The 16,911-nt window shown below is 33.7% G+C and overlaps 1 protein-coding gene across 1 annotated transcript in view; it reads right to left on the reverse strand.

The window, feature by feature from the left end:
• Nucleotides 1-14,944, reverse strand: part of LOC127832127 (inositol 1,4,5-trisphosphate receptor type 3-like) — a 101,823-nt gene extending 86,879 nt beyond the window's left edge. The window contains 12 exon segments of the mRNA XM_052357362.1: nucleotides 1,404-1,482; nucleotides 3,760-3,905; nucleotides 5,844-5,951; nucleotides 6,484-6,571; nucleotides 7,362-7,452; nucleotides 7,868-7,965; nucleotides 8,443-8,523; nucleotides 9,839-9,916; nucleotides 10,690-10,794; nucleotides 12,520-12,644; nucleotides 13,127-13,200; nucleotides 14,844-14,944. Coding sequence (XP_052213322.1) covers nucleotides 1,404-1,482; nucleotides 3,760-3,905; nucleotides 5,844-5,951; nucleotides 6,484-6,571; nucleotides 7,362-7,452; nucleotides 7,868-7,965; nucleotides 8,443-8,523; nucleotides 9,839-9,916; nucleotides 10,690-10,794; nucleotides 12,520-12,644; nucleotides 13,127-13,200; nucleotides 14,844-14,944 — 1,174 coding nt within the window.
• Nucleotides 14,945-16,911: the final 1,967 nt, after the last annotated feature.

Raw genomic sequence — 16,911 nt, forward strand, 5'->3', positions numbered from 1 at the left:
AAGTAACACATTTATGTGGTAAACCCCACCAAGAAAGCCTGATCATTTCAAACAGTAACACATTTACGTGGTCAACATCACCAAGGAAGCCAGATCATTCCAGTCAGTAACATATTTACGTGGTCAACCTCACCAAGAAAGCCTGAACATTCCAGCCAGTAACACATTTACGTGGTCAACATCACCAAGGAAGCCAGATTATTCCAGCCAGTAACACATTTACGTGGTCAACATCACCAAGGAAGCCAGATCATTCCAGACAGTAACACATTTACGTGGTCAACCTCACCAAGAAAGCCTGAACATTCCAGCCACTAACACATTTACGTGGTCAACCTCATCAAGGAAGCCAGATAATTCCGGTAAGTAACACATTTACGTGGTCAATCACTCCAAGAAAGCCTGATCATTCCAGCCAGAAACAGATTTACGTGGTCAACCCCAGCGAGGAAGACAGATCATTCCAATCAGTAACACATTTACGTGGTCAACCCCAACAAGGAAGTCAGGTCATTCCAGCCAGTAACACATTTACGTGGTCAACCCCACCGAGGAAGCCAAATCATACCAGCCAGTAACACATGTACGTGGTCAACCCCACCGAGGAAGTCAAATCATTCTAGCCAGTAACACATTTACATGGTAAGCACCACCGAGGAAGCCAGATCATTCCGGTGAATAACACATTTACGTGGTAAGCCAACCCCACCAAGGAAGCCAGACTATTCCGGCCAAACCAAAACTCGTATTAAATCGTCCCGTGATTTCCTTTGCCCCCCGTGTGGAAAAAGGGATTCGCTATATGAGATCAATCCTCATTCTTCAATAAAAACTTAAGATATTTTTAGCCTATAGTGAATTATACCACACAGACAGTTATATCAAGACTACGTGGTGACAAAGCCCTGAACATGTCCGTTTTTTTGGGTCATTAACCTATTATATTGGCATAGAAGAAAAATTGTATCACTTTCAGAAGGTGATATATTCGTTCTCAGGGTCTCAAGTTTTATCTAGATGCAAACTCTTGAAGTAAATGTCACTACTTAACATCCCTTCTTCCTTGGTAGCGTGGTGTTACTTGCATCTTGACATAATATTTAAACAAAGACAAGATGATAATGAGAAGAAGCCTGAATTAGAAACACAGTTCCGGCAACAACAGTAACATACACACTGACCAAACGCAACCAAGACTGTCATAAGAGATTTCATGCACCTGCCTATTATTTGCATTATTTCAACGAGAGTTGTTGAACACAATTTCCTTGTGTTTATAATTTGGTACAAGTAATATAAAGATGCCACTTTATTAGAAATGTTTACAGTGAGGTTTTTCCAATATGTTGCAGTATCACATTAAAACTATGTATAAAAACGTGTTGACATATATTACAGCATACCCTTCAGAGCATGAAGCCAAAATCCCGACAAAACGTGTTCTATTCGGCAGTAGCTCTCGAACCTTATTTCATCCCTTTCCTGAAAAGATATAGAGGATATTTGTTCATATCAGTGTAAGATCGTTTGTTATTTCACGAGTGATCATATAAAATATATTTATCTATGATCACGAGTGAAATAACAAACGATCTTACACTGACATGAACACATTTTCTTTTTCTTTTAAGCCCCTTGTTCAAGAAAATAATTAACAGCTGTTTCCCTTGCGCTGAAAAGTTACCCTTTCTCCCGTGGCGTCAATACAGGAGACAACATGTGACTCGCTCTAGGAAAACAAAGCTTAAAGCATATAGTAAATCTTGATATAATAATCTAAAATAGAAAAAGTAGTTCCGAAAATTAGTTATTTTCACCGGTGGAAAAAACAATTTGTTTATTCTAACTGCTGTTATTTCACTTCAGTAATGTCATATTTTATCATAAGGTATAAAAGAAATGTTCCTAATTCACATAGTTTGTAATATTTCGGTCTTCAATAATTTATTAAATACTTTATAAGCATGAAATACAAAAAAGTAATTTATTGATATTAAGGTAATATTAACTACGGGCCTTCATGTTTTCGTGCCGAGCAAACCACGTCTATATTTCTCATGGTATAAACAACAATAAACAGAAGTTAATTGCTGAAAAACATTAAATGAGGCAATTCAAATAAAAAACGTCATTATAAGTATGTACATGTATTGTTTTTCTATTACATTAAGGTGGACATTTAGGAAAGTTTATATCAAGGCATGTTGATTCATCAATGGAAGTGTGTGATAATTTAGGATACTACTATCAAAGCATGTTGATTCATCAATGGAGGTGTGTAATAGGATACAACTATCAAAGCTTGTTAATTCATCAACGGAGGTGTGTGATAGGATACTACTATCAAAGCTTTTTGATTCATCAACGGAGGTGTGTGATAGGATAGGTCACTAGTAGATTTCTTTATGGTCAAGTATATGTTTGGTTGGAATACAGAACTGTGAGATAAAGTGAATAAATACAGGTTAACAGTTACATAACCTCTTCTATACATCGCAAAACTGAATTCATGCCATATTTCTAAAGCCACCATCTAATTAACCATAAACAATGTAGATAATAAGCATTTGATTTTTGATTCCATGCAAGTCTTCTTTGAATATATTGTACTGAAAATTTTCTCATAGATCTAATTTGTTGCGGGTTCATCCAGTCATGATTCATCCGGTCATGCAATTCTGGCGATTTATAAGCGATGCTGTCAATACTCCATGGGATTGTAAAATAAATGATCACGTGCATGATCTATAACCATGTACCTAATTAAGTGATTATCTGGGAAGATAAAAGCTAAAGCAGAAAAGCATAATTACGTTTGGCAATGCAGGCTAAAGCTCTGCAATCCATCAAGGGTCCTAAGTTTTTAGGGGAAATGTTTTTGCGTTGTAGTCATAAGTTATTAATCATCCAAATAAATGCACTTTTGTCATGAGAGAAATAACGTCTAATAAACCAGTGGATAATATCCTATATGTGTTGTTATTGTATTGTCAAGTTGGATTGTTTGAACTTTCTTACACTGTCTCGTTTTGTTTTCACTCACTCCGTGTAACATCGCTGAATCAATTCGTCTTGCAAAGATCACTTGGAGATTATGAATTAATGTAAAAGGTTCCAAAACAAGATATTCGCAGGCTTTCTAAACAATAAATCTAGAGGTACAATTGATTGATTTCCCTTGTGCCCCGTTAATAGCAGGTTATTCAATGCGTCTGACAAATATCTAACAATGTATAAACATTTTTTCTTGCATTGTGACGTTATCATAACAGGCCTGTCGCAATTTGATCGGAGAAGCTCTTATATCACACAGGGGTTGGTCGATACAGGATAGATATGGAAAGACCTTCCAGTAAATGCATGGGAAGTCCCGAAATTGGGATATTTAGAAAAGGATTGAATGCTCCTGCAACACGTAAAGTTTAATTGAATGGTGAATGCATATCAAAGTCATATATTTATTTCGATCCAGCGCTATTCTATTTGTATAGTTATACCGCATACACCATAGTAATGGTTTAAGTATTAATATACGTAGCTTGAAAGTTAGGAGGTGTCACCAGCATGATTTAAGGAATGGCACTGGTTGATTTGATTGACCACCGTGCAAAAAGTAATGCAGCGCATTAATCATTCAAGATACATGACCGGTATACAGACTATTTACTCATCCGAAAGATTATGACAAAACTCTGCACAAATATAAGCGAAACAAACACATGAAGAACTTATACACGAAAGGGTCATTGATAGACTTACATTTATAACGGAGTGAAGTCGGAACACTGTGCGTGGATCTTCGCAGTCGTCGATTAGAAGAATCTCACGTGAACCATCGATGCACAAGTACTTTCGGGTGGTCATGTGACGTAGGCGCACTTGCTGCTCCCATTGCAGAATATCGCCTTTATGTGGAAACATGTAACGTTGTTGTTTAAGTGGTGTATACATATTTAATAGTTTACACTTAAATGTTCCGGACAGTGTTTAAAAAGGGAAGCGGACAACGACAACGAGCGAGGCATGGTATTGTTTTGCGCATGGGGGGGTTAGAGGGTTAGGGTAAGGGTTAGGGTTAGGGTTAGGGGTCGGGCTTGGGTTCGGGTTAGCCTTAACACATACCTTAACCCTAACCCGACCCCTAACCCTAACCTAACCATAACCCTGGGTTATCTCCCCTATACCATGCATCGCTCGTTGTAATTGTCCTTTTCCCGTTTAAAAATAATGTATTATACGAATACTGTTGTACGTGTTTTATATAAGAATTTCAATGATGCGGTCGCAAATATAATGATGTTTTCATACCTTTGAAAATAAACTACTCCGATACATGGTATTGATGCAGACGTATTAAAACATTTAAGTACCCTTCATTCCTCTATTTTAATTCATTCTCTCGATTCGGCCACTTTCATATATGGAGAAACTCTGACATATTTCTGATAAAACTCAAGTTATTTGTCTTTAATTCGAACATTATAGCACATATTTGCTGTCATTTTTGTTAAAACACGTAAATTATATATATTTGTATTTAAAATAATCAAATATGAGTAAAAAAACAACTTTTCTATACATGTTTTAATTTCAATAAATTTGAAAACATCAACTTTGAATTATTATGTTTATGTGTTTATTATTCTTAATTTTAAATAAGAATGATATCAAAATTATTACTGATTGATACGATTGATACGAGAGATATGTACATATCAGGGTTGCTAGGGTGCCCTCTTAGAACTCGCCTTTTAATAAATAAATGTCTTTTATGTAAACTACTGTGCACTTACCTTAAACTTTAAAACTTATATACAATGTCTGACTTCAGTTGAAATTGTATTCGTTAAGAATAAAAAGTCTATTTAACCCTTAATTGGACGAATACCGAAAAATATGTTATACATGTATATAACAATAATTAACACTACTACTACTACTATTACTACTACTACTACTACTACTACTACTACTACTACTACTACTACTACTACTACTACTACTACTACTACACTACTACTAGTACTACTACTACTACTACTACTACTACTACTACTACTACTACTACTACTACTACTACTACTACTACTACTACTACTACTACTACTACTTCTACTACTACTACTACTACTACTACTACTACTACTACTACTACTACTACTACTACTACTACTACTACTACTACTACTACTTCTACTACTACTACTACTACTACTACTACTACTACTACTACTACTACTACTACTACTACTACTACTACTACTACTACTACTACTACTACTACTATGACTACTACTACTACTACTAGTATTACTACTTGTACATGTACTACTACTACTGCTACTATTACTACTTCTACTATTACTACTACTACTACTACTACTACTACTACTACTACCACTTCTACTACTACTACTACTACTACTACTACTACTACTACTACTACTACTACTACTACTACTACTACTACTACTACTACTACTACTATTACTACTACTTCTACTATTACTACTACTACTACTACTACTACTACTACTACTACTACTACTACAACTACTACTACTACTACTACTACTACTACTACTACTACTACTACTACTACTACTACTACTACTACTATTACTACCCCTACTACTACTACTTATAATACTACTTATAATAATTATAATAATAATAATAATAATAATAATAATAATAATAATAATATAAAAGTGTTGTTGTTGTTGTTATTATTGTTAATATTTTATTTTATTTTTTATTGTTATTTTCACTATTATTATCAAAATAAACATTAAACAGCCTTTAAAGATATCAATTGATGTATAAATACACTGAGCAGTTACCGTTGAAAATATTATTTTCGGCCTCTATCGTCCAGAACGTATTACCGGAAGTGGGTGGGGAAAGTGTACGTGGTTTATGCTGATCCATAACACGGATCCGGAAATGAACTGAAATCACGCCAGAATTATTATAGAATCTATAAAATTGGATTTGTTTACATAGTGGATATATGCGGACATAAGCCTAAGTCGTTATAGTAACTATGACAATCGGAAAACGAGCCATGTCTATTTCAAATTTTAACTTGTGGACTTTGCATATAAAATCGGTCTTCATTAATCGTTAATATTTGTTAATTCCTGAACATGTGCATCGATCTAATTGACAACTCATTATAATAATTATTTGATTATTGAGAAACACTTATCTTTTTACAACATGTATTTTGAAGCGAATTGTTGTTAAATGTTTGAACTTTATTTTCCTTTCACTTTTTTTTCTGCGAATTGTTATTAGAGATTAAAGTATGGAAGCCCTTTGATGTAGTTTTCAGCTACAGAAGAAGAATATGAGTTCACACTTAAACCATAATTCTTGATGCATGCATTGAGGCTTTATTTTGCGAAGAATTGTATTGACGGTAGCGAGAATTTACAGCGTTGTGATACCACATGACCACGTGCCCTCAATATCACGTACCGTCTTCTGCTACTTCGTCATCAAACAGTCCCTCCGCCACCATGTACGCCTCAAGTTCCTTGTGAAACAGTCGGATAACACTCCCTCCCTGTAAACAAATTCTTAGTAAAATCTTAATGAGATGAGCTATTTTAATATTATTTGAATTGATGTACTAATTTATTTCAATAACGATTTTTAAGAGACTTACAACTGCAATTTTAAAATAATACCCTGAAATCTGTCAGTGGAGTGAAGCAGTCGACCTTCGGTGCAATTTTTGTAACAAAGATATAGAACTAGTCAGAAGATAAGGTTTCAAATTGTATTTAAATTTAAAGTTTAAGGTTAATTCATATTCTTTGCGGAGTGTTTTGTAATGTTAGGCATGTTTGATAGAAATGGATTTTTTAATATTATTTGGATTTAAAGGACTTATTTACTGTTTCAGTGTTTGGCAAAATGTCAATGACATCTAAATGCCACACATTCAAAAAATAATGTCTTTATTTTAATCAAACAAGCAAATGAAATACCCCTGATAAAGAAACTGTTCAAAATATTATTTTGGATAATCATGAATCAAAGTCGGTAAAATAATTAATCGTTTATATGTTTATTTCAATAACTTGGGAAATATGTATATTATTAACACGGTGTTTAAACTTCTAACTTAATTGCTAATGCATCTACGATACAGTCAGGCGTTAGATTCTGCCATCAAATGTCATGGGTTCGAATCCGGGCTATATTTGTTCTTTTCTTTTTTGCGAATATGATAATGGCAGAATATTATATTCTTGTAATTATAAAAATCAAATGCTTTTTTATTCGAAAATATGTAAACAAGTCCTTTTTAGAGGAGAGTTCATAACCAAAGTGGGGAATAAAATCATTACCCGGACATAAAGAGCCGAGTCCTGTGTCGCCATTTTTCGGAATCGGATAAGAGTGAAACCTGACCTCTCCACACCAAGGTTAATTTCTGACCTGTAAGGTCGCATAAGCATTTATAGATATAATGTGCAGAAACAATAATTCTTAATAATGAAAAAGTAGTAAAACAGAATACAGTTTGATAAGGTATGTCCTATAGTTATATTTATAGTTTGTAGAGTCCTTCAATCAATGGCGCACAAGAGTTGCAAAAGGTCAATAAGTCATTTTGATGTATTTGGTACTATCAATTTTCTAATTAATGAGCACGTACATGTACAATACATAGCATTCCATGCTCGTATTAAACAGTTAAACTCTAGGTCGCTTAGACGTTTTAAAATGACATATTAAAATAGCAGGGTTCACGTCGATGACACACTTTCAAGTTTCACTCCGTTTTGCTCGATGATTTATTTGTATTGATGTTAGCTGAAGTGCATGACATAAAAGCAGTGGATAAACCCACCCCACGGTGAAGTGGTCAATCTGGAAGGCCGAGCTTGCGTGCAGGAAATGGCCTGGAGACTTGATGCTTTCAAACACGATTTGGTCGTAGATTTGTACCTGGAACAAGGCACACGTACCAAGATTACAATAATCTAGCGTTATGTCATGTAGTTTTTTCTCTTTTTTTTCTTTCGATGGATTTGAATCATGTTTCGATATGATCATGCAATACAATATTTAACGTAGCCATTGCAATCATGCAGACAAACTGTAGAAAGGAACAATGTTTTCCAAGTATATGTCATGTATTTTTTTTAAAGAAGTCTTGAAATAAGTTTCTGCAGACACAACTGTCCTCATTGTTTTATTTGTATAGACTGTATTAAGGGGTGCAATACATATTTATCAGATTAAATACTGAAAAAAATACATTATCACATTATTCATAAGCATGGTTAGATATTAAGTCGGAAAACAACGTTGCTAAGGCACGACTAGAATGATCTGCAATTCTAAAAGAGGCTTATAAGTTTACAAAGAAAAGCATTTATATACTCTTGTTCTATTAATTGTAAGTTATAAGTTATATCCTACCACTTCACCCTCCGATTTGACCTTGTACTGAGGCAAAATTCGGAACTGCGCATTCTTGGCATTAAACTCTTGAAGTAGTACCTGGAAAAATACATGTTCACTGTTCAACTCATAAAAGTTTTTACGGGGTCCATATTTAGATGGCGCATTTTTCAGTTTAATAATCCATACATGGAACAATGTTGAAAATGAAACAGGTGACTTACTTTCCATTTTTGCAAGACTTATAAATATTACGAGTTTTTGGATGTTTGTTACATTTTGTATTGAATACATTCAGGAAACTATCGTTTTCCTTTTTGTGCGTTACTCGTGATGTTTGTTTAATTCTAAAAGGTATAATGACCTAACTTAGCTCTTTACGTATTTAATACGGTAATACAATGTATACATTGTAGGTTCATAATGACCTTTTTAATTCAGATTCAATGAATACAATATCCCAGAATGTCAAAAAACGACGAAATACTATATTATGTTGGTATTATACACGTTATACGTAAACCTTGATTACACATTACATTTGCAGACAACCACTTATGTTGTTATACAACCTTTTGAAAATATAATTTCGATCGACTGAATTAATACCTATTCTAGACGATGGTTAAAAAAAAAAGCTTTGCTTACATCATATAATTACATTTGGAATGACATTTTTACTAATTACACTACGTAAAACGGAAATATTGTCCAAACCAGACATTGATAATATTCCCCCCCCCCCCAACGTTTTTTTACAAAGGTTGCCCCGCTGTGACTTTGACATATCCCTGCCATCATTTCATGTTGTGTTCATGTCAATAATTACTAATTGAATAGGCTTCTGAAAGTTGTTTTCACACATATGTTTCGAGAGATGAGAATGTAACAGTATTACATGCTCTATATCTACGTATCAGATAGACGTGTTTTACACTAAACCCTCTTTTTATATTCTGAGTTGGGCTGAAAAATCGTTTACTGTCACACTAATGGCATTGGTAGTTAATCACATTAACAGTATCTAAGCTGACGCTCATGTAACATCATAAAAAGGGATGCCAGTTCAAACCCCGAGAGTATTGCCAGATCACCCACTCGTGTTACTTGTACTGTTTTGCCTAGGGAAAGCTTTCTGCGGATTAAAGATCAGTTACCATAATATTCAATATATAACAATCCGATTCTTTAGCGCCGATGTTCTAATTTAGTTAAAAAGCATATCTGAAGCTACGCATTTGCGATTTCATTATATGTTTGAGAGTCCACATAAAGTAGTTTTCTCCACATCGCCGATCAGTCCTTGTTTAATTGACTTTAGATTTCAAATGTAAGCCTTGAAATTTACGTGTTAGCTGTTTATCTTGAAAATGACCTGATTAATTAACAGTTCCATATGAAAAATATGACATACCAGCATATTGTTCTTGTCAATCTGAGACGTCTGTGAGGTCCACATATGGACGAACTTGTTCGTGAACACATGGCGTAACTGAAAACAGTGATCATGTTAATGCGATTTCGTTCTATTCCTATTCAAACATGATAATTGTATAAATGTTAGATGCAATGCTTTGTAAAACAATGTGTATTGCTTTAAATAGACATGTTTAAACTAATCATGCGAAATATATGTTACCCATAGAACGAATAATCTATGTAATCATCGAACGGTTTTAATATTGCATGTTAAATGCCGATTAATATCATATTGAATGGCACGTTTGTTTTATTTGTATGAAATTGCTGCTGTTAAGCAAATTATTTAAACATACATTAATTATGTACGTATGCTGTATTTATGCCACACATGATGCATTGAACTGAACTATTGCTATTCACAAAAGATGTGTTGTCCCCATGGTCCCTGTTTGTTAATGCAAAGACGCCTTAAAACGCTCATATTAGTCTAGTGCGAAAGCTAATTTCAAAACCACATGAGCTTGTTTATATTATGGATATGTACCAATGAGTAATGTATATGGATATTTAAGTAAATTATAAAATAAATGGCCTCTTGATATTTGACAAAGGTGCCCTCTGCGTTTCACAGATAAAGATCTCTTTCGTTCGTAAAGAAAACAAATTCTCATAATTCCTAAAGTATGTTTACTGACATAAATGGTCTTCTCGTCTTACCAATCTAACACGTAACAAACCTTAAAGATATTTAGATATTGGACCTTCCTACCATCTGATAATTATCTAACTCGACCTATTTTTTTCAATAATAAAGAACGTATGCCTGCAAATAAGGTCACCAACCTGAATGATCTCCCCGTATCTGACCCTCTTGCCCATCTGTCGCCGCTGCTCCTGTAAGTTGTCCGCATTCTCCGCCTCCGCTGCAAGCTACAAAACAAGAGATAGCTGGAATAAAAGTGAGTCAATATACGAGATATCAAGGAGAACGTGAATAGTTTCAGCGAAAATACGCTTATGAATGCATGCAGGAAAGCTGTGAGTAGAGATTAAATGTCACGAGGACGCTAGACGCACGTAAGAGAGCAAAGGCTGTCTCCGCAATCTGCTAGATTTTCGAAACCCCGCTAATCAAGTTGGGTTTAAAACACAACTTACCCACTCAACATCATTTCAAAATTACAAAACGTATTATCAGTTATTATTTTTTTTAACGACGATTGATAAATAAATTGGCGTTTTTTTGTGCCTAGAGATGTATTAATATAAAAAAACTCAATACGGACCTCGGACTAAAATATCCCATTAATTAATTTATTTATATTTATTTATTTTATTATCATTCATTTATGTATTTGTTTATTTATTTTTATGTACACAACATGAATCTAAACATCTGTATTTAGATCGAAAAACTAAACAAAGTATTAATTAAAATAAGATGATGTCAAGATAAATTCATTAATTTCAAAACAACGTTCGAAATGACATGTACGCTTATCGAATTCGCAGACAAAGTGTGCAATTTACCCATCAGGCTCGACATTCCCTTGGCGTATCATCTACTTTCCAGCAAACCGTTAATTTGTTGGGAATGCACCAACTGTCGCTTTTATTACTGTTTTATGTTTCTATTTAATCAGCCATGATGGAAAATGCCTAAACACATAAATAAGTTATGAGACCTTGTTGGTAATTTTTCCAAAAGACAGTTTGAGTTAACCTTAATAGATTTTAGCATGATTATTGGTTCGTGGTCGAACAAATTTGATGTTATCTTCACGTTTCTTTTTAAATTGTGATTTGTAACAATCCACAATTAAGAGGTGTATTTTCAAAATAAAACTTAAATTGACCTGCAATTTATAAGATTTCCTTCAAATAAAATAAATTCCGTTCCATGTTTTCAAGATGGTATACGGGTCGTAATATGTTTGTCAAACACAATTACATTCCTTTCGGTGAGAACGATGTACATTCAATAAACTAAAATAAACACTCAAAAAGTATATGTCAATTGCAACCATTTAATAACGATTGTGGATACAATTGATTAATAACAATGGTATCGATACGATATGCAGTAAGATATTGTTTAATATTACATTTTTCATTTGAAAGACTAGATCTTGATACACAAAATAAGTTAGCTTTTTTGTTTTGATTTACTACGGCTTTTACGACATCATACTTATTGATCTCTTCACAATAATAATTACATGTAATTCCGAACGCTTCGCGTGTTTTACAAGATGTAGTTAAGAGAGGAGGGCAATTACAAAGATTAGCCAATTTTTGCGCACATTTGATCGAACAAACGGATGTATCAACGAACAAGAAGCAATCAATGCAACCACTGCAAACCAGCTTCATTTTGTTCACCTTTGTAGTTGGCTCGTAAAGTAGTCCCAACTCATACACGTGGCATAAGTCACGTGATAATAGAATTCCAATGTGTCGCATTGTACCATCAAATCATTTTGTCACATCTGTTAATTGATTGCGATTGACCTTGCAAGTTGTTCATAAATAGGATCAAATTAGTATATGTATAACCCTTTCATGATAACTTAAAAACCAGTAGACGTGATTTTATGGCTTTGTTCAAAATTAATAACTTTAAAATATGACCAGTGTTCTAATGCAACTATAGCTATATCTGCATCAGGGTACCTTGTGTTGCGGTAAAGCGCCCGTGTCCTCCAACAGGTTACCGGAAGAACTGGCCTGTGCGAGGTACTTTCGGTACTTCTTGTTAAGCTTGTAGCGGTTCTGAATGCTCACTTGGAATACGCATGCTACCGGTGAAGAAAGTATGTTATGAGCGAAGTGCGTTGAAAGTATTAACAAAGTAACTATTGGCAGCCATGAAAATATAAAATGATGGTACATCACAATTGTTATTTTAAAAAGTGGGTTTTAGTATAACAAATACGTTGCTCAGAAGAATACCCTTTAACGTATTTATTACAATACTCAAACACACGTATATCACACAGGATAACAATGCACTGTTTATTTAAGACAATGCAATATATGTGTCCCACTGACAATATAAATGACCATGTAGCGAGCTTGATTAGACATTTTGAATGACAAATATACACAGAAGAATACAAGTGTGATGCTGTACGCTTTAACATTGTTCCATAAAAGTAATCTGTATTGTCTATGGTATGCATTTGCAGACAGTATTCTAATTTTAAATAATTTCACTCAGAAATATCTCTATTATGCACTTGTAGAAAGTAATGCGCCTTAAAGATGAGCCTTAACGGACCTTGTGCGCATGGTATCTTGGTTGGTTTGTCCTTCTCTTGGCCTCGGTACAGGTACAGTTGGCTATGCACGGAGCTGTACGATAGAAATATATTACTTTCAACCAGGTCAAAACGACTCATATGTCAATTTGAAATATATAAATTTATTAAATATATGTGTTGTATTGCGGTTTTAACGAGGGATGTCAATGACCTCTGTGCCAATAACCCGACATAACAGGTGATATAGTGTGTCTCATGCCAACACTGGCGGGCACTAAATCAAGTTCGGCGACACGACTTTTTGACCAATAAGCATGAGCCGCAAAATATGTATAATTTCTTTAAAACTGTCAAAATGTCATTTTAAGTCAAAGAAGTGTGTGTTTGTATTATATTGCTTACTTGTGTATACGTGCTTCAACCAGTTTATGAACATTCAAGTTTTGAAATAGGAATAGTTTCGAGGTTAGAAAACCGAGACGACCGCAATGTCAAACTAGATTTCAATAATAGATAAACCAGCAGACAATTTATTGAAATGTACATTTACAGTGGAATTGTCCAACATGGCAAACTCAATTTACCGACAGGTATTAAACAAGAATAATAATGATGACACGCAAATAAAAAGTGCCGTAAGTAAAATATTTTATACATATCACCGTAAATAATGTGTGACAAATTAATATGGTATACATGCATATGCACTGTCTAAATACGTGTGCTTTACCTATGTTTTATCCTTATTGCAATAATTTAGCTACAAGTTAGTTGTTCTTCATGGGTGATGCTTTTCAAATTATTTACTATAAAAAATTACACTGCTATTAGTATGGAGAGTGTGCTTCGGTGAACTTGGAACAGTAAAATTGTACACATGATAAACTATAGCACAGTTAATAACTAACTGTCTAACTGAGGTGTGAATTTGTTACATCTGTACTTCTTTAGCAAATAAACACAAAAAGTATTGGTATACTTTAAATTCTGCATTTTTTGCATATAAGTTAAGCATTTCATGAGATCATTTACAGAGCGAGTTTTTAATTGGTTAATGGGATTGTGTTCTTTAAAAAGAGCTAATGGTCAAACATTTATGATTAGCAATTATCATTTACTTAACATCGGAAAAGGGAGTTTACATGGAATGTTGTTTTAATTATTTTTAAATGGTTTAAAAGCCTTACAACTTTTAGAACGGAACGAAATACCAAACGTAAAACAATCTGAGGGAGTTTAACATGAATAACGTTTTAAATGTGTGGTTGGTTATAAATCCTTAAGTGCGATGGGTTTAACAATTTAAAACGAGTCTAATGGATAATAAGACTAGCACGAATAGACATAAAAAGAGCTGACAAGGCTTGCATATTTAAAGAAAGCATGAACATACTTAAGGGGAGAAATGTATACTACCTTACCAGGTGACTTTATGCGTACCACAAAGTTTCCGATATATAAATACAGAGTTAATAAAAATTTAATATATTCATTAAAGCTTGAGTGCGTCTATTGTCTATGGCGTCTTTCAAGTCCGTTTCCCGGGAAGAACCAGAATTATGTGTCTTTGGAAAGATCTCGAGAACACGCAGCGAAGTGGGATCGAACCGGGGACCTCCCGGTCGCAAGGGTTAATTTGATTTCCACTTAACCATTTTAGTCGAAATTCGCTTGAATATACTGTTGCTAGATACATGAGCTAAAATTATAATGTGAGCAATTTTAAATACTCGCCTGCTCTGAAGACTATACGTGTACCCCTCGGTCTCCACGGAGTACAGACATATGTAGTCCCCGACGCACAGGTACTCGCCTGCGTTGGACGAGGCCAGCATCATGTTGCGCGTTCACCTTCCTTACCATGGAAACAACATTTATTAAATTAACAATACGAAAAGAAGTTTGGACAAATTTTAAACGCGCAATGCTTTTCATGTTACGTTCCATGTTGGTGACCGCTTAAATAATGTTTATGTTTAAACAAGTGTTGTATAATGTTTATGTTTAAACAGTTTAAACAAGTGTTGTATAATGTTTATGTTTAAGCATGTGTTGTACAATTTTTATTTTTAAACATGTGTTGTATAATGTTTATGTTTAAACATGTGCTGTATGATGTTTATGTTTAAACAAGTGTTGTATAATGTTTATGTTTAAATATGAATTGTATACTGTTTATGTTTAAACAAGTGTTGTATGTATAGGCAATTTGTCACTTGCATACGTCTTGAGTTTCATTTATTCATTATAATATTGACATAAAATAGTATCATGGTGAAAAGTAAATGAATATGTGCATTTTATATTTTGTTTTGTTTAGTTTTAGTACTGTTGCGTACGACAAAACAAGGTCTTTAGCGATTTGATTTAATATTGTTAAAATGATTAGGGCATTGTGCGCGGCTAATATTAATTATGTCATTACTATTTTAGTTTCAACAAGTTAAAATTCTTTCAAATTATTATTTAGGATAAAATAATAGTGTTCATATGTACGAGACATGCATGCCAATCATTAAATCAATAAAGGGTGTAGAGCATTTATTTCAACTTTACCAGTGTTTTTGGTATATAATACTTAGTGACAAGTGTTTTTTTCTTGTTAAGGATTTATTAAGTATTAAAAGCCATGACGGGGCAGGATATGTTTCAGTAACTTTCTTAACCAATGAAGAAAATCGTCATTCTTAAGGTAGCGCACCAATAATGATTTACCGCGATTTCTTCGAAGATTGAAGAGTCTGTGTAAAGTTGCCGTGGCCGAGTGGTTAAGGCTTGAAATCTGTTGTGATCTTCCCGCGCAGATTCGAATCCTGCCGACAACGCATACTTTTTGCGACGCACTTTATTTCTTTTCTGACGTAATTTGATTTAATATAGCATATAAGCTAAGTTTATTGTTAATTATATTGCAATTCGTATGCACATTCTTCAATTTTTAAATATTAAAACAACGTTTTGGCAAAATTGAGTGATTTACTGCTAAAAATACGAATCATGCATGTTGGATTTTTATTTTTGTTTAAAAAAAGTAGACGGTAAATCTGTCTATGTCTTGGTATTTTTGTTGTATATAGTGTATCTATAAAAACTTAGTTCAAAATATTACTTAAATAATACTATGTTGAATTTTACGACACTTTGTTTTTAACCAACCCAATTTCTACTTGGCTGAAACCACTAACATTTCATGGCGCTCCTCCATAGATAACAAGTTATAAAAAATAAATGTCGGTAAAATAATACATATTCCATCTTGTTCAAACTTTAAATACCTTTACTGCATGCCCATATTTGGAAATCTGGATGAATTATGGAACTTTAATATACCCCAGGGGAGCAAATAAACTGGAAAAGAGCCGAGCATGGGGTGGTTTTGAAAAAATCAGTATATTTTTTTTGTAAAGCACGGAAAGCCTACATAAAAAGTGCACGTAGTTCAGTGAAATGATGCTGAAGAAAATAATCATTAGATTGTATTTGGAAAAATGCCCATTATGGGTGCGCTACCTTAAAATACAAGAGTCTAATTGTCTGTAAAATATTGAAAATATACACTAATTTCCTATAGACTTAAATTTATGTTTGTGTACTAACTGAAAAATATACATTATATTTACTATTAGGAAAATGATATTTTGTCTAACTATTTTACTTTTTTAACATGTTCATAATACTTGAATACATTATTTAATATTATATTGTGAACTTACGTGTGGTTAGTTGACTAGTCTAGAAATGTGTATGAAAGAAATAAATCCAAGCACATCATCCACTCAATCTGGATTGTTTTTAAAGACAT

This window comes from Dreissena polymorpha, chromosome 5, assembly GCF_020536995.1.
Source record: "Dreissena polymorpha isolate Duluth1 chromosome 5, UMN_Dpol_1.0, whole genome shotgun sequence".
Lineage (NCBI taxonomy): Eukaryota > Metazoa > Mollusca > Bivalvia > Myida > Dreissenidae > Dreissena > Dreissena polymorpha.